Consider the following 23,078-nt stretch of genomic DNA (forward strand, 5'->3'; position numbering starts at 1 on the left):
ACATACCCCCCCATCTGATTTCCTGTGCAGGGCCAGAGTTTGCATACTCCGGCTGCGCAGAGGCGAGTATTGATCTCCCATCTGCTTGGGCCCCGTTTGATCAGTGGAGAGTGATGGAGGCAGACGCCGTTGCTCCCAGTGGAGCAGGCCAACACACACAGATGGGCCCGGAGCAGCACGGGAGAGGAGGGGGGCCAGCTTTCGCAGGATCCAGAACCGCCTCTTACTGATGGGGGGAACGAGAAAAAGGTCACGCAAACAGGAGGGACGTTTCGGCCCGACTTCCGTTTTTAAAATATTGTTTGATGACACACACCCATCACTCACGTTCCAAAATGGTATCGGGGGTGGCGGCCGGCACCCTTGAGGAGGGACTGCTACCCGGGTGCCTACGTGACATTTATCTTGTGGAATTCACAAAGCCGTTGATGCAGTGTGCAGAGGGAGAGAAGACTGCATGGAGGGAAAGGGGGGGGTTCAGAGGAAACCAGCAGGCCTGTTCTTGTGCTGTGTTTAACATCTGCGTAATTAAGCCGCCATCAGACTGCAGCACAGCAGAGGGAGGCTGCTTTAAAATCACAGCTTGCTTTTGCGGTACGCGCGATTATCGAGCGAATGTATGCATGAATGCCTGGACTTGTGCTCAGTATCGATCCCGTCGGTCTGGCTGCACTGTGTTTAATGTCTGAGGGAGAGGAGAAGTCCTTGGCATTCTGATAGTGTGAAATACAGCTTTGTCATATTATCTCACCGTTGCAGAGCTAGCAAAAGTACCTAAGTTGAACTACGGGTGCCTGCAAATCATTCTTCCTACATCACACTGTGAATAAGATGAGCAGGGAGCGTGTCCTTGTCACAACACCAAGGAAGGGGAGGACCCAGGTGCAGGTGCTTGAGCAATTTACAGGACGAACCAACATATAGGGCCCTACTTTGGGTTAGAGGAGGTGGAAACGGGGAAAGGAAAGGATCACTCACACGGGGACACTCCGCATCTGAAAAATACAATACAACACCACAGTTTACACACACAAGACAATCAGCATGGTGGTTGTAGCCTAGTGGGTAAAACACTCGCCTATGAACCAGAAGACCCAGGTTCATATCCCACTCACTACCATTGTGTTCCTGAGCAAGACACTTAACCCTGAGTTTCTCCAGGCGGAGACTGTCCCTGTAACTACTGATTGTAAGTCTCTCTGGATAAGGGTGTCTGATAAATACGCTAAATCTAAATGTTGGTTTGGACGACACCGGGACTTTCCTGTGACCACACGGCAGGAATTCACAGGGTAGTTCGCAGCCGCACCAACACACAGGTAATCCTTTAAAACTGCTGGCATGGATCGCACTGGGTCTGGACGCCGGGGATGAATGTTACAGTCTTACACGTCCTATTCAAATAGACCCACTACCAATCAAACTTTTGGACACACCTACACATTTATGAGTTTTAATTGTTTACATTATAGAACAAAACTGAAGACACAGGACCATGAAATAACACATGAGAGGGGATGTAATGAACAAAAACAAGCCAACAAGGCAAAAAGTTCAATATTTCTGCCTCTCCAATGCAGGGAGCTTTCGCTTTTTCTCCTGCTACAAAAAAATACGAAATATGTTTCTAGCATTGGATTCTTCAAAATGACCCCCATCTAAGTCTCCATAAACACAGAGTAGGTCCCCCAAACTTCTCACTGGTAGTGTATTTGCTAATGCGTTGGGGCTTGTCCAGGTTTCAGAAGTGTATTTAAAAAAAAAAAAAAAAAAAAAAGCACTCCCCTCCCCTCTAGACATTGGCCATCCACTCAGTGGACTGCGCTCTGATGGACACATGGGACAAAGGGTGCTGAGGGCAGAGTGAATTGAACGTAATGTACTATTGAGAAAAGGGGAGCAAACCACATTCAGGCATTGAGTGTCAAGGTGTCATATGTAATTATGTCACAAATTCACGAAACCACCTGCACATCCCAGCATGCTATTGGTTAAGGTTGAATTTTTTTAACCGAGTGATTAAATTTAAGGAACGTGATCAAAAATGCAGATATCTCAGTTCAAATGGAGTCTGAGGCTTTTTTTGGTGTGAGAATGTAAAGAGCAGAAGAGGGACCAACAAAAGATTTATATTTTTATAACAAGGGCGAAAGGATAGAAAGACAATAAAAAGATATTTGCATGACAATTAATAGTCAGCTAAAATATACAGGGCTATCACAATAATTTTTTTTTTTCTACGAATCGTAGAATCGGATAAAAAAACAAACAAGAAAAGCATTCATTTCCAACCCTTTATTCAAAAACAGAACCAAAATCTTTAGAAAGTGCACAAACACGTTGCTCCTTGAGCTGTTATAATAATAATAAAATAAAATACAAAAAAGACTAACACAAAAAACATACACATATATGCTTTACATCTGCCAAATATAGACTTTTAAAAAAAATAAAGTGCCACCTGAGCTGCCAGAACGATAATTTATAAAAAAATAAAGAACAATACAAATCAGAAAATTTAACAGGATTTGTTTGAATGTCAGAACTTGAATGTCAGAACTTTGAATCTCACACTGACACACACACACACACACAGATAGCAAAAAGTGCTTTTCTAACTTAGTAGTTTTGTACTGATTTCAGTCCAAATCTCAAAGAAAAATCTTAAATCAAGATACATTTACTAGACACATGAAATAGCATAAGAAATTATGTCTTGTTTTCTGATAAAACATCTCAGAATTAAGTGATTGTTTAAAACAAGCATAATTATCTGCCAATGGGGTAAGAAAACTAATCTTAATGAGATATAATCTCAAACAGACGTTTTAAGCATCACTTAATTTTCTCATGCCATTTTTCTTGTCTAGTAATCTTGATTTAAGATTTTTTAGATATTTGGACTGGAAACGAGACAAAATTACTAGGTAAGAAAAGCTTTTTTTTTGCAGTGTAGCTATACATGACAACAGATTGAAAAATGAATGGTCCAAAAAAGGCTAGTGAATAAAAACATGTCTTTAGTCTTTTAATGCAAAGTAACTATAGCACCCCTGCTTTAATACTGTTATATCATCTTTCTGAATGAGCTTAACGACTTTTATGCCCGCTTTGAAAGAGACAACATGCAACCTGCTGTCAAGATCCCCTCATCTACCGACCACTCGCCCATCATACTCACCTCCTCAGATGTTTGCACTGCACTGAGTCGGATCAACGCGCGCAGGGCTGCCGGACCAGACGGCATCCCGGGGCGCGTACTTAGAGCATGTGCAGAGCAGCTCGCTGCCGTATTCACTGACATTTTTAACATGTCCCTCGCCCAAGCAGCTGTTCCAACATGCCTCAAATCTACCTCCATTGTACCAGTGCCGAAACATTCTAGCCCAACATGCCTGAATGACAACCGCCCTGAAACACTCACACCCATAATCATGAAGTGCTTCGAGCAGTTAGTCCTGGCACATCTGAGGGACTTTCTCCCACCAACTCTGGACCCACACCAGTTTGCGTACCGTAGCAATAGGAGCACAGAGGATGCAGTCTCCATAGCGCTGCACTCTGTACTCACACACCTGGACAAGCAAAACACATATGCACGGATGCTGTTTGTTGATTTCAGCTCAGCATTTAACGCTGTCATCCCCTCTAAGTTAATCTCTAAACTTAGAGCCCTGGACATCAACACCTCACTTTGCAACTGGATTATGGACTTTCTGACCAGCAGACCACAGCATGTAAGGTCAGGCCACATCCGCTCCACTACTGTCACGCTCAACACTGGTGTACCACAGGGCTGTGTGCTGAGCCCCTTCCTCTACTCCCTCTTCACCCATGACTGCCGACCTATGTATGTGTCAAACTCCGTTATTAAGTTTGCAGATGACACCACGGTGATAGGTCTCATCGACAACAACGATGAGACTGCCTACAGGGAGGAGGTCCAGCATCTGGCCACTTGGTGCACAGAAAATAACCTTCTCCTAAACACCACCAAGACCAAGGAGCTCATTGTGGACTTCAGGAGGGAGAGAAGAGGTTCGCATGATCCCATCCACATCAATGGGATGACTGTGCAGCCTGTTACATCCTTCAAGTTCCTGGGGACCCACATCTCAGAGGACCTGTCCTGGAGGATTAACACCTCCAGCCTGGTCAAGAAGGCTCACCAGCGCCTCTTCTTCTTGAGAACATTAAAAAAGAACAAGCTACCCACTACCATCCTGTTGAACTTTTACCGCTCTACAATAGAAAGCATCCTTACCAGCTGTCTCACAGTGTGGTATGGAAGCTGCACTGTTGCTGAGCGTAAGGCGATGCAGCGGGTGGTGAAAACTGCCTAGCGCATCACAAGGACTCCACTTCCATCCATTGAGGAAATCTAGAGGAAGCACTGTCTGCGTCGAGCTCACAGTATTCTTAAGGACTCCTCCCACCCGGCCCACGAACTGTTCTCTCTCCTGCCTTCGGGCAGACGGTTCAGGCTACCACGGACAAGAACCAGCAGACTTAGGAACAGCTTTTTTCCCAGAGCTGTTTCCTTGCTGAACTCCTCTGCCCCCCCATACACTCCTGATAATCACTGCACTGTACTATCACTTTGTACTGCACATATCACTTTGTCCTGCACATATCACTCTATGTATATATAATATAACTTATTTGAACTGTATCCTGCACTTGCTGCTTATTGCACTTCTGGTTAGACCTAAACTACATTTCGTTGCCCTGTACTTGTACATGTGTAATGACAATAAAGTTGAATCTAATCTAATCTAATCTTATTAACGAGCTAACGCTAACTTGTCATGCTTGTCAAGATGGATGACGGGTAAACATTTACATTTACAGCATTTATCAGACGCCCTTATCCAGAGCGACTTACAATCAGTAGTTACAGGGACAGTCCCCCTGGAGCAACTTAGGGTTAAATGTCTTGCTCAGGGACACAATAGGCGAGTCGTCCACGCGGAGACACAGAGAATAGTCCGAATGCTTTTTCATCCCACCTCCACACCTGTAGGTGGCGCTGTAAGTCCCCGTCTAGTTCTCCTCCGCGGCGAGTTAAACACCAGCACCAGGGACATTACGTTCCTCACTTCAAAACGGAACAAAAGTAGGATTCTATAGCGACTTACCCTGCTGCTGAACTCCCTTCTTCCTCCTCAAACACTCCAACGTGTTTGCGTTTCAGGTGCAGGATCATTGCCGTGGTGCTCCCGTGCCGTGCCATGTCGCTTTTGCATATTTTCGTGCAGATTTCTCTGCCTCCGCCATGTATCTGTCCTCTACCTCCGCTCATTTTTTTTTAAATTTTTGCTCCGCGCTGTCTATGAGGCGCCAAACTCTGCTAATATCTGTGCGCGAGAGAGACCGAGTGTGTTCACTCCGCGCTCAAATAATTTTTTATTTTTTTTTATAATCAAACGTCTCCGCGTCGCGCGACATAACGAATCGATTAGGAAATTCTTTGCCAACTCTTTTAGTAATCGATTTTTATCGATTCAATCGATTCGTTGTTGCAGCCCTAAATAACACTATCAGATTTCGTTCTCCAGCACCAAGGAGAGTTCCCAAGTGGGTAAACTTCTGGCTAAAAGACTAGCATCTACTTGCCTTCATAAGGTTACAAGGGTGACACCGGCAACCAGCACTGGCAGCTAAGTACACCTCCAAAAACTACATTCTTAACACCTCTCCGGACACCCTCTGGCCTCAGAAGATTGGCAGAAGGAATCTTACCAAAGGAACCCCGCCAAGAGGCATCCATCGGTATCCCGTCACCTCGTGGTGGTGCCTCCGCTCCTCAGGGCCCAGCGGGTCGGAACTCGGATGTGATGCATGTTGAGGACGCAACCGATCTTTGCTCACCAGCAACAGTCTGTGGGCCAGATGGTTCGGCCCCCACTGGTAATTTCGCACTGAATACTTTTGTCTTTGCACACTAGGACATGCTAGACCCCGGAGATGTGGGCAAATGCGTCACAGAGCTACCAGGGCAGCCTGGGGTTTGAGGTAATTGAACTCTCCCGAGGTAAGGGAGTGCATCTGGAGCTGAATACATGCATGTTTGAAATGAAGCGTCGCCGGACCCGAATAAAGAGGGTTTTCTGTCATCAGTGTGAATGAGTAATGCCCGAGATGCCTTCATCGTCATGGTGTCACTGGGATGTGGAACTGTGTGACCCTCAAACAGGGTTTTAAGTACTGGAGCCCTGGGAGAGTCTGCAGGGAAGGGGTTAGTGTCTCTAGTCAAACCAGTTTAAAGTTGTCTAGAACTGTTGATGAGATTGGTGAAAAGTGCATTGCCAGGACAGCATGTGGTAGGCCAAAAACAGTTGCCGAAAACCTTCCAGATGCATCTATGTGTTTGGCTGCCAGCTTTTCCCTCAGACGTCACAGCATTACTATGTTGGTTTCATTTTTTTATTTTTAATCCTCCAGAAGGGCAACCAATCAAACAGGAGGGACGTCAGGGTGAAGACAGTCAGGCGAGGCAGTGGTTCAAACTGCCCAGCAGTTGCCTTTAATCTGGATATGTATGTATGTAAGTGTCAGCGTATTATTTACTTCAGCAGATTCGCAAAAATGGCTGAATGACTGTAACGCATAATAACACCATGTGTGATTCGGCAAAAAAAAATTTTTTGCACCCAACGACATAGTTGTACACTACACAAGTACTGCATTACATAAGACACAAGTAACTGCTACTTTCGTTGCATTTATCTGATGAAATGCTGCTTGTTTGTAGTAGTCGTCGATTTCTCATTGAAATGAGGAAATACGTTTGCATCGTTTCAGGAAGGCTCGAGGAAGGGAGAAGGATTAGAGGATGCCCACCCATGGCTAGCTGGGGTTAAAACGCTGACATTCTCCACCTAATTCAAACTTGTCACAGCTCCACAGAATCCCCCACAGGGGCTCCTCTGTAAGGGAGTTTGACACAAACAAATTGCCAAAATTTGCCGGTGTTGTGACAATGTGTGGAACTTATTAAAAGTAATAATCTGATGGATTATTATTATTATTATTATTATTATTATTATTATTATAAGTACTTGTGCATAGATAATAAAAATCTGCTTCTGAATATGTTTGTAAATGAAGAATTAATTAAGATTTGTATTGGGTAGAAGTAACAAGTATGTTTTACAGTCTGTTACTTGTATTGATGAGCATGTGGTAGTAGCATGGTTTTTTTTTTTTTTTTTTTTTTTTTTTTTTTTTTTTTTTGCAACCATATGGTAAAACGGTGTATGTTCCAGTGTTATTTTTTCTAAAGAATTCTTGTAGCAAAAGCAGATTAGACGCTGTCAAACATCATTAGCATTTTCCCCGGGCCTGGCCGCAAGGATAGATCTATTTCTCTTGTACATTTTCCGCTCGAGGAGAGATGGTCAATACAAGGCCGAACACGGAGCGTTTCTCTGTGCCAGAGAGGGGAAAGGACGGGGACATTTTGCAAGGGCGAAAAGAAACACATCAAATCATCCCCGTGTTAGTTATTCCTGCTCTACATTTGCTCACTAATAGGCAATTGGTGATGTTAATGAACAATGATGATTGATTCCATGCAACTGTTGATGGGCACAGTAAAATCCCAAACACCTAACTTGTGCCGACAAGTTACACGTTTCTTTTTTTTCTCCCCTTTTATAATTTATCTTGTTGACCCTATATTGCAAAACCCCTGGAATTGTTGGTTTTAATTCAATGTTTAATCCTTTTTTTCCCCTTTTCGTTGTTTATTCAATAGTGCTTCAGGTCAATCTGATTACCATTGTGTTTCAGGTTGCGAGCATGCATACATCGATTAATAATGTAGCTGCTCCTCTCTCTCGGTTCTCCTCTCTTTCAATTCTCTTGTTTGTCCTTCTCCTTTGGGGAGTCGTCAGGTAATTACGGCCACTTCTAATCGGTTTGGGATTAGCTTTAACCGAGACTCACCTCCACTAGTAGCCAGGCCACCGACTTCTGGTCAGAGGAACCGGTGCCTAGTGATGGAAGGACACAAAGGGGACGAAGGGTGTAGGGGGTTTTAGAGGATTTTCTTCTCATGGATGGATTCCAGCAGTTCTTATTAATGGACAACCGCAGGCTTCCAAGGATGCTGTGTTCACTTGTGAAATGCCATTAACCTCTCAAAGTTTACCTAAAGGATCTGCTGAGGATAGAATGCGTCGGCTTGTCCTCCTCACATGCTTTATATCCATGTAAAAAAAAAAAAAAAAAAAAAGAATGAGATTCCTTACAACAAAGAAAAGGGGAGCAGCGTATATATGGATTTTTTTTTTTTGTTTCAATATGTATCTCATGCGGCGGATTTAACTACACTTTATTAGGTGTGAAATTAAAGAATTAATAGGATGATGTCTGCCGCTGCATAAAGAGGAGACGTTCCATTAAGTGTGAGACACCGGCGCCTGATACACAACAGGGGAGAAACAGGTTCCCCGGTGCAGAGCTTGGCCTTTTAACACTGCGTAGCTCCGTACGAAATGGACTTTCATCCCACACACTGCGACTGTGCATTAGAATTGACGTGACTTCACAGAGCTGGTGGGGCACAAGCCGAGATGGGACAATGACAGTTACGAAAGGAAATGTTTAAAAGCAGCGATATTCCCAGATTTTCTTCTGACATTTGAGTGCAAATGGTTTTATCAATATGTATCTAAAACGGGTAGATTTACGTGGCTGTTATATAGACATTAAATGGCAGAGGGTCATTCGGGTTGAACTCTGCTAATGGTCTGTGCTCAACCATGTGGGAATCGTGTTTTTCTCAAACATACATTTGTACCCAAAGTAGGACATTATCTTACACAAATAAAGTGACCAGGGGATTGCTGTCGCTGGTTACTATGCTGGATATTGACGTTTAGTGATCACATTATGAATGAAACCCTTAAAAAAAGAGAAATATTTATACAGTGTAAATTGTAATTAATGTAATGTCAATGCCACTTGAAAGTGAATTTTTTTGCTTTTTTATCCCCATAGATTCTGTAAATGACCATATTTATAGAGATGATATTTGTTGACCTGTACTTTTTTCATCTCTTGATAGGTTAGAGGAGGATCACAAGTGCACTTGTATAGTATTGAGTAATTAATAAATGACAAAGTTTGCTGACCATAATTATTGTACTGACAGAGATATGGCCTTTGGAGAGACCATTCAAAATGGAACAGGCACACATGCTTAGAATTATTATTTTATGTTGGATTCAAGTTAAATACATACATTATTGAAATGATGTTTAAAATTGATTAAAATCAATTTCTAACCAGTTTAACTCCTGAACTGTATGAGTTAAGCCCAGTGTTGATATCATTCAGGTGCCATGTCGGTTCTTCGGGGGGGGATAAATAAATAAATAAAAACCAGGCTCGCCCACTGATCTGACACTAGATCTAGGAGGCAGAGCTTTCACTCTCAACCACACCAACAATAGGCCTAGTAGCCAATAAGCCAGTCAGAAAAGGGAAGGGGCGGGCCTTTGGCCAAACAGATCAATACAGATCCAGCAGTTGTTCTACGTGCAAATGTGTTTCATGTTTCCCATTCTCGCATCGCAAATTGTAAGTCATGGATTGCACATTTATGAAGCCAGGGCAAGATACCAAAGATGTCGATAAAGGCATAAGGACTAAATTGCCCCTTGGAAGCTGGTCTCAAAAGCTCCAGTAACCAGGAGCATGCTTCTGCACTTTGCTGTAAAATAGAACTAACTGTCACAGCATGAATTAGACCGTTTAACATGTATTATTGTTGACTAATAAAAAGGAGACTAAATATGGTTTACAAAATAAAAACTATACTGAAATGTCTCCTCATTATTTTATTCAGTATTTTACTTTCCTGTGTCTCCCATCCGGTCGAACAGATGACATCACTGTCCATCTCGAGGCAGCATGTGAGCTATCTCGCTAGAGTTTAAAAAACCTGTCTGAGAAACTAAAGAATGTCATGTTGTCACTCATTATTGATGAAAAGAAAAAGTGAAGTGATTGTCATATGTAATACACAGCAGCACAACACACAGGGCACACAGTGAAATTTGTCCTCTGTATTTAACCCATCACCCTGAGTGAGCAGTGGGCAGCCATGACAGGCACCCGGGGAGCAGTGAGTGGGGACGGTGCTTTGCTCAGTGGCACCTCAGTGGCACCTTGGCAGATCGGGATTCGAACCGGCAACCTTCTGATTACGGGGCTTTCTTACTCCGGAATTTTTCCCCATCAGCTCTGATTAAGACAGATAAATTTATGCATTTTCATATTGGCATGAAAGGGTAAATAAGTTGATTATATTTATTTATAATCAACTTTTATAATCAAAGCATATGGTTTCATCAGTGATGTAAGGCCTAAAGATATTAAAATATCAGTTTCATTTCTGTTCCAGAACATAACACATTTTCTCCTTTTCTCTCACTGCCCTTCTTTTTTCTTGGTCTGAATGTATACCCATTATCATAATCTATTGTTTTTTTCCATATCTTTCTCACTTGCTCAGTCTTGTGCTTTCCATTTCAATACAGTTCATTCTGATGCACGTTCCTTTATCAGGGTTTGTCACAAAATTCATCACAGACAGAATTTCACCATTGCACAATTTAAACTATTTATATTTTCCCCCAGGAAAACTGACGCTGCACAGAAGGAACGGGTGTAAATACAAGTGAACAGATTTATTTTTACAGCAACAAAGAAAAACTGAAGAAGCCAGGTCAAGGACCCCCCAAAAAAGCAGAAAGCCAGGATCTGAATTTAACAAGGGTTTATACTCCAAACACATGTTTACAACCATGTTGAGATGCAAGGAAAAAAGGGACAAGTCAATATAAAGGCACAGAGGGACAACGAGACACCGGTGGAACTAATAAGTGCACATCCAGCGACTGTGCCACCATGACCTAAACATGACACAAACTAGATTCTGGCTCATTAATATTATATATGGTAAAGTCATAAACAAGCAAGGACAAATTATATATCACAGTTTAAAATTATGTGAATTTGATCCTGGAAATACCTGTTCACTAATGCAAGTCTGTCACTGACACAAGGTTCATTGATTATTAGAAAACAATGATCTTGGTTCATCTGCAAATAATTACACTCATTAAAGAAAGAATTAAACAGACCTTCACGCATCAAAAGGTTGCCGGTTCAAATCACGAATCGTCAAGGTGCCACTGAGCAAAGCACCGTCCCCACACACTGCTCCCCGGGCGCCTGTCTGGTTGCCCACTGTTCAGGTGATGGGTTAAGAGAAGAGGACACATTTTCGTGTCCTCATGTGCTGTGCTGCAGTGTATCACAATGACAATTACTTCACGTTCACTTATTCTCTTTTTTTGGTATTAGATTACACATGACGTTTCTAAGTGACCACAAACATTTGAATGGTTTTCTAATTTTCTTTTTGCGACTTACAGAAGCATTGATTTGGAGGCATTTTTTTTTTTTTTTTTGCACCAGCCGTGATTTAGGGTGCCATTGTAAAGTGCAACATGCTAAGCCCCTTATGCGTTCGGTGTTTCAGTCTCTCTGAGCCGTACTATGGCAGTGGCCTGTGGGGGTGTGGGGTGCCTTGAAGAGTGACATGATTACAGATTCATTCAAATATCACCCCACCCGGGCACTTGGGTCTGAGCCGAGGAAAGGGGGCAGCACTGATTGTAATGGAAGGTTACGTCGTTTGTTGTCAGGGAGAGAGACGACAGGGATGATAAACCCACTGAACGACAAAAAAAAATAAAAATCCCAGCAAATGGGAAATGCTTCCCGTCTGATTAGGTACGAAACTTTCCTCAGGTACCTCCTTGTACCTACAGAGAGAGAGAACCGCGCTTGGGGACAGTCTGAGTGATAAAAAAAAAAACTAAAAAAAACAGAGTAAGCGGCCTAATTCAGACGCGCTTTTAAATTTTAATTTATTCATAGGTTTAAGCCGCTTATCGTCTTGTGGGATGTCAAGGATTGGTAATAACACTGTAGTTTCTCATTGAGTGCCGATCGAGTTTTTTTTTATCCTTACTCCCATCCGCCCTGCATTTGCTGTTGCAGGCAGTACGCAACAGCCCGGCTCTCTGTGGGGACGTGGCAGCGACGGGGCGGGTGTCGCTGCGCGCGAAGGTGGACCTACGTGCGCGGGGATTTGCTACGGGCCTAACAACGAGGCAGGAGAATGAATTTGAAGTTCTTTTTTTTTATTTATTTGTAATAAAAAGGTCCTGGACTCCCCCCCCCAGTGCCCAAATGTGCACACGCTCCACTCCCAGGCAAGGCGTACCCCCTTCACCTCCGCTGCGGGTTTCAATTCTTTTGTTTGCATGCGTCTGTTCACCAGAGCAAGTTTGGGCAAACAAAGTACGGACTTTAGCCCGAGATGCATCTTGCGGCCTCGTTGGCTTCAAAATTGCGCGAGTCTTAGGTCAAGGCGGCACCAGAAACAAACAGCTGAAAGAAACAAAAAGCCTTCAGAGACGAGTGAGACTGCATCTTTTTTTTTTCTTTTTTGTCCTTCAATCATGAAAAGGTTTTAATGACTTAATTTTTTTCCAAGTCAGTCCTTTCTATCAGTCTCTTTTGAGTAAAAAGAGATGCCAGAGCACTGAGTCACAGTGCACACGCTGAGGAATGCTGGTTTGTCTTTAATTGAAGATGACTTAAAAGTGCAGTGTGAGCGGTTGACTGGGATGGGGCAGTAACCCTGACCGAGCCAAAACATGATGGGCGATGCTGATCTCAGCTTGCCGCCTGTTGGAAACTGTGCCACTAATACATAATACAGAAGTAAAACTGATAGTAGTTCTCTCATGGCACGCTGAGAAATCTTCCATTATTGCAACTGTACCACAGTCCAATATTAGGGCTTGGGTATATGTCCCAGGGCAGTGAATGGCATAGCGGGTATGGAAGTGGACCCATAATCGGAAGGTTACTCGGTTTGTATCTCGGAAACCCCAGGCATCTTTCATGGCTGCCCACTGCTTAGCAATGGTGATGGTTAAATGCAGAGGACATATTTCGTTGTGTGCACCATGTGCTGTGCTGCAGTGTTTCACAATGACAATCTCTTCACTTTCACGTTTACATTTACATTTACGGCATTTGGCAGACGCTGGCCTAGTGGTTAAGGAAGTGACCCCGTAATCAGAAGGTTGCTGGTTCAAATCCCGATCCGCCAAGGTACCACTGTGGTGCCACTGAGCAAAGCACCGTCCCCACACACTGCTCCCCGGGCGCCTGTTATGGCTGCCCACTGCTCACTCAGGGTGATGGGTTAAATGCAGAGGACAAATTTCACTGTGTGTACTGTGTGCTGTGCTGCTGTGTATCACGTGTGACAATCACTTCACTTCACTTTCACTTCACTTATCCAGAGCAACTTACAACGTGCTTTCAAGTTACCATCGATGAAGAGATCAATTCCGGTTCACTAGGACCCCAACTATGAATACAACCTTTTTATTCACTCTGTTGTAGATTCTGTACACAAGTTCGACAATAAGAAAGAAAGTTACGTTTCACTGCCATATTCTAAAATATCCATGATTTAAATGCTTATCCTCTACAATTCTTAGTGTTAAAACTTCAACTTCCAAGTGAGTTTGTGGAAACTTTCCAGTTAAGAATCTGGGGAGAATTTTGTGATAATATTAAGGGATTTTTATTTTCCAGTTAATTAATGGAAATATGAATGATTTGATTTACATCCTGAACAATGTCTGGACTGGTGTTTGGACCCAGTTGATGTCTTAATTGACCAAAACTTTTGCTTCTTATCAAAAACATGGACACTGTACATTCAACGGTACTGTACATTCGTGCATTTATTTTTCGGGTGGGTCCAGAGTTGGGCCTAAAGGCCTGGCTTGTATTGGTTGCTCCAAGGATGCCACAGCAAAAGCCAATGAAAATGTCACGAAAGTATGATTTATTGTCATTTTAATGTTATCACGCTGATCAAATAGAAAATTATAAAATTGTGCCCATCCCTGCCCAGAGAACGGTTATTTAACAGTGACTGTGTGGAAAAATCGGACACAATAGATTCAGTGCTGCAAGTGTGGGTGGCAGAATTATTCATGTAACACCTTTTATTTATTTACTGTTGGTGTATGTGTGTTTTTGCACTGCATAATTACCGATGCATATGTCTCTCTCTCTCTCTCTCTCTCTCTCTCTCTCTCTGTGTGTGTGTATATATATATACATAAGAGAGAGAGAGAGAGAGATAGAGAGATGCAGAGTGGAAGACAATCCTTTCTTTTTCTCCTGGCTTTTGTAACTTGATAGACCAGTTGCTGCTTTGTACAGATGGGATCAGCATTTGCAAGAGTTCCTCTGCCTTTCTGGCAAGAACATTTTGGCAACTGTTCCACGCTGCCCTTAGCCTTGACCTGTGAAACTTTCACTTGTTTACCCTGGGCTTTACACAAGCGCTGTTCAAGTTTTGTCATAATCATGAAGACGTTCGCGCACGTACACACAAACTCACTCACACACACACACACACACACACACACACACTGTGTTTTGGCAAGGCCGAGTGCAGGAATCATTTAAGGCGAGTTCTGTTCACTTCCACCCTCACCAACGCTCTCTGTCCTCCTCACCCCTCGTCCTTGCTCCTTCCTCATTGCTCTTCTTTCTCTCTCTACAGAGTATCCTGGCCCTGAACCCTCGGGTGAAGAGCCACACTGCGCTCCACTCCACTGCAGCCAAGCAAGCTGAGAAGAAGCACTGGAAGAGGAACCCTGAGAAGGGCTGTAATGTGAGTTTTGTCCCCTTCACGAGCGCGCACACACACGCCACACACCACACACACACACACACACACACACGCATGCAAATGCATATAGCAATATTTTCTGTTATTCAAACTAACTATACAGCTCTACAAATAAAATAATTTCTGTTTCATTCCATGTCCATTATATTTGATTAACTTGCTCCTCTTGCTTATAACCCATCACCCTTGGTGAGCAGTGGGCAGCCATGACAGGCGCCCGGGGAGCAGTGTGTGGGGACGGTGCTTTACTCAGTGGTGGATTGGATTTCGAACCGGCAACCTTCTGATTCCGGGGCTGCTTCCTTAACCGCTAGGCCACCACACCAATATAGCTTTATTGTATTTTTACATTTTACACAGAAGGTTGATTAATGTTTTAATCAATCCAGAAAAAAAAAATACAGTAAAACTTGTACAAAGCATGCTGGTATTTTCTAAATCAGCTCATTGTCCTTTTTTATTACCCTATAATAAATGGACTAATTAAAAAAAAAATCCCTGCATGGGATGCTACAGGGGATCCCAACCTCGTGGGGAATCAGACAGGAGCTGCTAGCAGCAGGGACTTTGGCCCGAGTCCCAAATTAGCCTCTGCTGTGGTTTAGTGAGGTGCAGGATGAGCTGGTCGGGGTGGTCGGGTGTTTGAGGGGCTTGTTGTCTAACCTTTGGAAGCCTCCACTGTGAAGTCCACAGCTGGGCTCTGGAGCTCAGATGTGCGGTGCTCGTATAAACCGCAACACACACACACACACACACACACACACACACACACACACACACACGGCACAACATATCTACAGGTCTGCAGACGAAAAAAAACTTTTAGTGTATATCAGGTCATGAAGACACGCACACCCACATCAACCACTTTTATAAAGATCTTTTCACACAGACGCAGATGTACGCTCCGACGTGTAACACTGACAGTCCATCTGAAACACACCACTAAACAGCAGCAGATTCACACAGACACACTTCCAAACACAATTATCTTAGGATTCCAGGCACATGCTGTCAAAGTCTCAGCAATATCTCCCAAGACCAGCGAGTGAGCGGCGTGTTTGTGTTTTTGGCAGGTGCGGACGGTGCCTCGTCTGCCCTCTAAAGGCTACTGAGAGTTGGGATTTATTTGATGTAGACACGAAACAAGATGGAGGTATTTTGTAGGGGAGATTATGCCCTCCCCGCTGACTGCACCGCTGCTACGTATGACTGGCTAATTCATCACTGCGGCTGCCGGCGATGGACTGGGGACCTCATTTAACTCGTCGTGCAAAGCCTGTAGACAGAGCCCCATCCGTCGACGTGGATTCAGATCTTCCCGTAAAAAACCTGGCTTTTGTAACCGGATAGCCTAATTAACCAATGGGACGGTTCAGATAGGCCAGATGAGTATTTCCAGACATGTCATGCATATGTACTGTATATAAATACATGTTTGCACTGGCAGACACTTTCACATTTACATTAGACCTCTGTTCCGTCAGGTCTTTACTTTATCAGTGGAATTGGTTTCCGTAGGTTACAATACACATTCATGGTTTTCTTTTTAGCCTGCTGCACAGCATGCAGTGGTGCTTTGTTTTTTTTTGTGCAAGTTATTATTTGTCATATGTGGTTGTCACGTCCCCATCTAGGGGTTGGGAAAGAAGAGGGGACAACGAAGGAGAGGGATGTGTGAGGCGAGAATACACACCTACCAGGCCGAAGTGAAATATTGTGCATTTATTTACAGTGGGAAGTGAACAACCAACCAAAACCTAGAGTGCTGTACATAACAACAACAATAGCCGACAGGGGGAACCACACCACACACAAGCAGAGAGTATATACAGTTTACACGGAAAAAAACCCCCACCGCACAACCACAACTACCACAGCACTGACCACACTAACATGCAACACAGGCTTTTCTCTAGCTCCCAAACTCTCCTCTCCACCCTCCTCCGGCTCCATAACAAAGGCCCCGTCTGATGGCTGGAGTTGTGACCACACTAACACGAAACACAGGCTTTTCTCTAGCTCCCAAACTCTCCTCTCCACCCTCCTCTGGCTCCATAACAAAGGCCCCGTCTGATGGCTGGAGTTGTCCTTAAATGCTCCTGTCTGATGAGTTGTTAGGTATGATGAGGCAATAAGTAGGTGGAACCATCAATTCCCAAACTATACCCAGCAAACAACCTGAAACACACACACCAATCACAGAACACCCCAAACCACTCTACTGCCCAAAGGACGTAACAGTGATACACAAATAAGCACTCAGTGTACACAATGAAATGTGTCCTCTGCATTTAACTCATCACCATTTGTGAGCAGTGGGCAGCCATGAAATGTGCCCAGGGAACAGAGTGTGGGGACTGTACCTCAGTGGCACCCTGAGGGTTGGTGGATTCAAACCTGTGATTACAAGTCTGCTAGGCCACCACTGCCCTGCTAGAGTTGAAATGCACTGGCTTGGAACACAAATATGAACTAATACATCTTTAAAAATGAGAAGATGGAGCTTTTCTGTAGGGAGGAGTGGGTTAAAGTTCCTACAAATTGATGTGTAGGACTGATTGGGTCACACAGTGATATTTACTGCTGGATAAAGAGGATAACTATATCTATAGCCTCTGGATTGGGTTCTCTTTATTGGATCTTGGATGCTCCATCTTGGATGTTTCTGGGTTTAGTCACAATAATTAGTTCACATTTGTGTTCCAAGCCAATGCAGTGCAACTCTAGCGGGGCAGTGGTGGCCTAGCAGTTAAAGAAGCGGCCCCGTAATCAGAAGGTTGCTGGTTCAAATCCCAAGCTGAGCAAAACACCGTCCCCACACACTGCTCCTCGGGTGCCATTCATGCTGCCTTAGCGGATGGGATAAATGCAGAGATGCAGAAATGCAGAGATAAATGCTGTGCTGTGGTGTCACTAATCACTTTCACTTCACTTAACCTAAAAGACATTAAATGAATAACAGAAGGTGATTGGAATTCACAAGACTTTGCACCAATATCGATTGCATCCCACCAGCATTGTCTTTAAAAGTTTGATTCTATGGTCATTTACATTTAAGGCATTTGGCAGACACCCTTATCCAGAGCGACTTACAATGTGCTTTCAATTTACTATCGATGAAGTGATCAGTTCCGGTTCATTAGGACCCCAACTATGAATACAATCTTTATTTACTCTTGTTGTAGATTCTGTACACAAGTTCGACAATAAGAAGGTTACAAGTTAATCTAAATATTCTCTAAAGAGGAAGGTCTTGAGCTGCCGTTTGAAAATACTCAGTGACTGAGCTGTTCTGACCTCGCGGGAACGTTCATTCCATCACCGAGGGGCCAAGACAGAGAAGAGTCTAGATTAATGTCTTCCTTTTACCTTCAGAGATGGAGGGACCAGGCGAGCAGTATTGGAGGCTCGGAGTATACGAGGTGCTGTGTGAGGTGTAATAAGGGCTGTGAGGTAGGATGGTGCTACTCCATGTTTGGCTTTGTAGGCCAGCATCAGTATTTTGAACCTGATGCGTGCAGCTACTGGGAGCCAGTGGAGGGAATGTAGCAGAGGGGCGGTGTTAAAGATCAGTCGTGCTGCTGCATTTTGTATGAGTTGTAGAGGTCGGATGGTACATAGTGGTAGACCAGCTAGAAGGGAGCTACAGTAATCCAGTCGTGAGATTACTAAGGACTGAACCAGTAGTTGGGTGGCCTGGGTTGACAGATAAGGGCGGATTTGTCTGATATTGTAGAGAAGGAATCTACATGAGCGGGAAAGATTGCTGATGTGAGTCGAGAAGGAGAGTTGGTTGCGGGCTCCAAGGTTGCGGGCTGTTGTAGAAGGTTAGAGGTCCAGTCTGAAAACCATCTTCAGTCAATAATTTTAATTTCAGTGCAGCTGTAGTCAGTTAGTGGGATACTCTAATAAGCGACCAGCCTGCTGGGTTTCATGCTGAGTAAATATCAAGTACCGCTTTTTTGGGGATACTTACTTTGGTCTGAACCAGTTTTTATTTCTGCCGACATAACGCCAGATGGGGGTGAGAGTAGAGTAGAGGAGAAACGTATTTCTCACAGATCATGAAGGCCAGGATCATCACTTTTGAACTCTTTTCAGATGTGTTCTTCACTGTCACTTCACCGTTGCACCCTTTAGGTCTTTTTTTTCTCTCCTTACTGCTGGTGGGAATAACACAGTTCGATCGTACATAACAGATTTATCCTCTTCGTAAAGAAAAGGCAATGACCATTTTAGTGATCCTTAAAATAAGTTTTGCGAGGCCCTGTGGCTTAGTCATAATTGTTTGGTGGAATGGGTTTGGTGGCTGCGCAGGCTGTAAAGTTGGTTTTATAGGGAATCCATGAAGAGCAAATGTCCATTTCAAATGAGGTTACAGACCTATACAATACTATACTATAACTGTAGTTACATGTAAAGTGAAACCAGTGAGTTTTTTAGTTTGGTCCCAAATAAATCTCATGCCAAAGCATGCCAAAATTGGTTGGAAAGTCCATCTACATATGTCTCTACTAATATCTCAATATACTTTTTTTAGCAATATTTTTGTGCAGGTTGTGATCAAGATTTTGTACTATTTATTGCTTGAAGTTTGCTTCTACCACAACTCATTTAAGATTGATAGTGTAAAGGTGTACAATTCTCTTCACATGTATGATGGTTCCCACACCTTTGTAATAAAATAATTTATAATGATACAAAAAATGAACTAACCAAATAGACTCAACGAGTTACTGATGCAGACATGGCAAGTAAGGCTCATGTTACGTATTGGTGCTTACTGATGCTCTGATCCTTCAGGACACCCATCCTTCGTCTCATCAGGAGCCTACTCAGATGCTGGTGTCGGTCTGCCTTAGCTGTCCTCTGACCCGATCACCAAAGACTAGCTCCGACACCCAGCGTAAACAGGCGCTCAGACACTGCAGTCATTAATTAGGTTGCGTTCTTGGTTGTTCTGTATTCATCTCCGCGGGTATGTGTGTCTGCGTCTGAGTTAATCCTTCAAAAAACACATAAACAGACAGACAGTTGCAGCTGTGAGCTGAAGCCTTGTGGCGGGGATGGATGTTTGGGGTGTGTGTGGGGGGTGGAGAGGGGGCGATTGGTTCGGCGAGAGAACGGGCACCGCCGAGGTGCCCTTGTTCTTGTCTTTCAATAACACCTCTGTTTACCGATGGCGCGTGTTTTAATAATGTTCCCGTGGTTTCTAATCCAGTCTAATGAGCTTCCAGACTGCCTTATGTTCTCATGGATTTGTGACGTGGGTCCTCAGGATGTGGAGGCTGCATTATTATTATTTTTTCCACACTTGTGTTTGTCGGGTGAGAGCTCAGGACGGAGCGACTCTGACATTCTCAACAGGGTGGCCTAAATCCCCCTCTGACGTCTTCCCTGAGTTTTGCAGAGAAAGGATCTCAGACACACACCGTCTGGTCCTGAGGATGAGTGTGTCTGCACCGCCGTGACAGTGACTTAGAGTTGCCTCCCATCCTGTCTTCTCACTGAGCTCTGTATGTGCTCCAATGTCCTCAAGAAGATAAGAACACATGTGGATTTTTTATTTCTGATAGACACATGACTGGCCTTTGGTTACTGAGATTAAAGTTTGATGTGGGATGCATCTTAGATCTTAGCCTTATGACATAGAGGTACTTAATCATTTATAATACATTTATTACACATTTGTTACCCTAGGTCCTTGCATAGCAGTAAAAAAAAGTGTGTGTACGCTGTTTTGATACAAGAGTGTTTTTCTGCAAAGTTTATTATCCACCAGAGGTAATTGCCCTAATGAGGCACAAAGGAAAATGTGGAGGGCGAATATGAAAAGGAAGCAGTGTCCTTTGCTGAGTTTGTCCCAGAAGGGATTGTTTGGTAATTGTCTCTCAGCACCAGGTCAAAGTCAAGGCCTAATAAGAGAATGAAATTGCCAACCCATGTGAGCAAACCTAAATATTTTCTGCAGCACCAAATGTCTTGTTTAACCTCCCAAAATTGTAATCCGGTTCGTTAGTTACGTAAATGATGGGTAAATTACCGCTGTTTGGGGTGTTAAACATTTCGTAATTGGGTTAAAGGCTCTCGGGCTTCGGAATAACATTTTACTGTCCGGCTGGAACTGCCGACCTAATGTTTTTTTTTTTTTTATTGAGTTTTTCTAAATCAGGCTTAAGCCACTGTGACAATGTGCAACTTGAAGCAGGCAAAGAGTGGTCCTTGAAGATGAATTATAAACCATCAATAGATTATGGGCAATATTTTCCTGGTGCTGTATGAGACATGTCACATTTAGGTTTTCTGGATTTACAGAAATTGCAATTGGCAGAAAAGGACTGCTTACTAGTTATCTATTTCTTGGGGCAATAGTGGCCTAGTAAGGTACCATCCCCACACACTGCTCGCCCGGGCGCCTGTCATGGCTGCCCACTACTCACCAAGGGTGATGGGTTAAAAGCAGAGGACACATTTCGTTGTGTGCACCGTGTGCTGTGCTGCAGTGTTCCACTAAGATAATCAGTTCACTTTCACTTTTGAAGAGGAGAAACAAACTCCTCATCCAGCCCTTTATTTGTGTGTGTGTGTGTGTGTGTGTGTGTGTGTAATTATTTCTAACACCCAAAAGTTTAATCACAAACCAATTTGGGGTAAACCACTATCTTCCCAAAAGTGAATCTGACCATCCTTGATCGTTCCTGTGTTGAGAACCTCACGTCCAGTCCGAAGTGGCGGTCATAATGTGACTCCGTATCATATCTCCCTACGTGTCATGTAGTGCCTGGAAAATAGTGTTTCTAATAAAGTGGCCAGCATTCAAATGTTAGATTGAGTATGACGCCATTAGAAACCAGAAGAAAAAATAAAAATCTCCCCTGATTATGGATGTCACCACATTATCAGTTTTGCCAGGTTTATGTGTCAGTATTGAAGGGAAATAAATTGGGCAAAATGAGGAACGCGCTCCACTCCATCACTTCCAGATAAAAGTAAATGGATCATGTCACTAATAGTCATGCAGTGTTAAGACAGATTGCTCATTAGTCCATTTGCCTGTTTCAGAAGTGAGGAGATTAATTTTTATTTAGGGAATATTAGGATATCAAAACAAAGTGGCCTCAGCGCCTTGCCACAGTGTTTCAACTTTTTTTTTTCATCGATCAATCGCGCTAAGTGACAGTGCCGTGACATGGTGCATCTGACATGCCGGGGTTTCTTAATTTTTAATTAAGGCATAAGTGGTCTTAATCGAGTTTGATCATGCCGGCATTGCATGGAATGGGCGGCTCCCAGCAGCGGGCGCCGCGTCCCGATTCGGGCCGTTGCTCGTTTTGGGGTTGGCGCAAAGTGGCACAGCAAAGTGCGCTCCTGCCTGCCTGGTCTCTGACTTCCTGGCAGAGTTGCAAGCCGCCAATCTACCCCCCGCCTTTGCCTCCCTCTGGCTGGCCAGGCATCAGACCGGTGGTTGGCGCTGAGAGCGGGTAGGGGGGAGAGGCGGTGGGGCTGCGGTGAGGTCGGCCGGGTCGGGGTGGAGTGTGATCGATGGGTTTTATCAGCTGGAACACACAAGCGCCCCCCCCCCTCCAACCCCTCATACGCCCTCTGCAAATGTAACTCTAACCCTCTTCCCTCCCCTCTCGGAGGATTAAGTCGGGGATGTGTGGATTACAACACCAGCCCTTGCCGTCTGTCAGCGTTCCTTCTTTTTTTTTTTTTTGGTGGGGCCTGGAGAGATTATGTTTAAAGGTTTGATGTTAATAGAAAACCTTAATAAGACTTTTCCTCCAAGCAGATTTCCATGCCGCTTAACACACAATAGGATGTACAAAGGGCCCTTTTTTATGCCTACTCAGCTTACTGTATACATTTCCCGGCGCCGAGCAATAATCTGAAGGGCTTCCCCCCCCCCCCCGCCCATAACAGGCGCTTTCATTTTGTCATGGGCTTTGCATAAAGTAGATTTTCCTAAGTCAGTTATGTGTGTCTGCTCCGGCTTTGTGCGTTTTACGGGTGGCCTTGTGCATCTAATGTTGTTTTAACGTTGTTCGGCGACATGGTCGGGCCCAATATGTGTCTTTTTTTTTTTTTTTTTTTTTAAAACCGTGTCTCGGAAGGGAGGGAGGTAGACGGGGGCAGAGTGAGAGCGAGTGGGAGACCAACCTGTCACATCACTATGCTTAATGGCTCATATTAATCATACTTATTTGAAATGAAAATTCATAACGTGCTCGGGGAACGTTAATCTTGGCTGTTCTAGCCAAGC

General features: G+C 43.9%; 1 protein-coding gene across 3 annotated transcripts in view; it reads left to right on the forward strand.

Annotated features, from left to right (window-relative positions):
* Window positions 1-23,078, forward strand: part of LOC114779991 (dihydropyrimidine dehydrogenase [NADP(+)]-like) — a 90,634-nt gene that overhangs the window by 12,994 nt on the left and 54,562 nt on the right. For all 3 annotated transcript variants that reach the window (XM_028967548.1, XM_028967549.1, XM_028967550.1), the window contains exon 2: window positions 14,684-14,794. In XM_028967548.1, coding sequence (XP_028823381.1) covers window positions 14,684-14,794 — 111 coding nt within the window. The remainder of the gene's footprint in view (window positions 1-14,683; window positions 14,795-23,078) is intronic.

This window comes from Denticeps clupeoides, chromosome 2 (assembly GCF_900700375.1).
Source record: "Denticeps clupeoides chromosome 2, fDenClu1.1, whole genome shotgun sequence".
Lineage (NCBI taxonomy): Eukaryota > Metazoa > Chordata > Actinopteri > Clupeiformes > Denticipitidae > Denticeps > Denticeps clupeoides.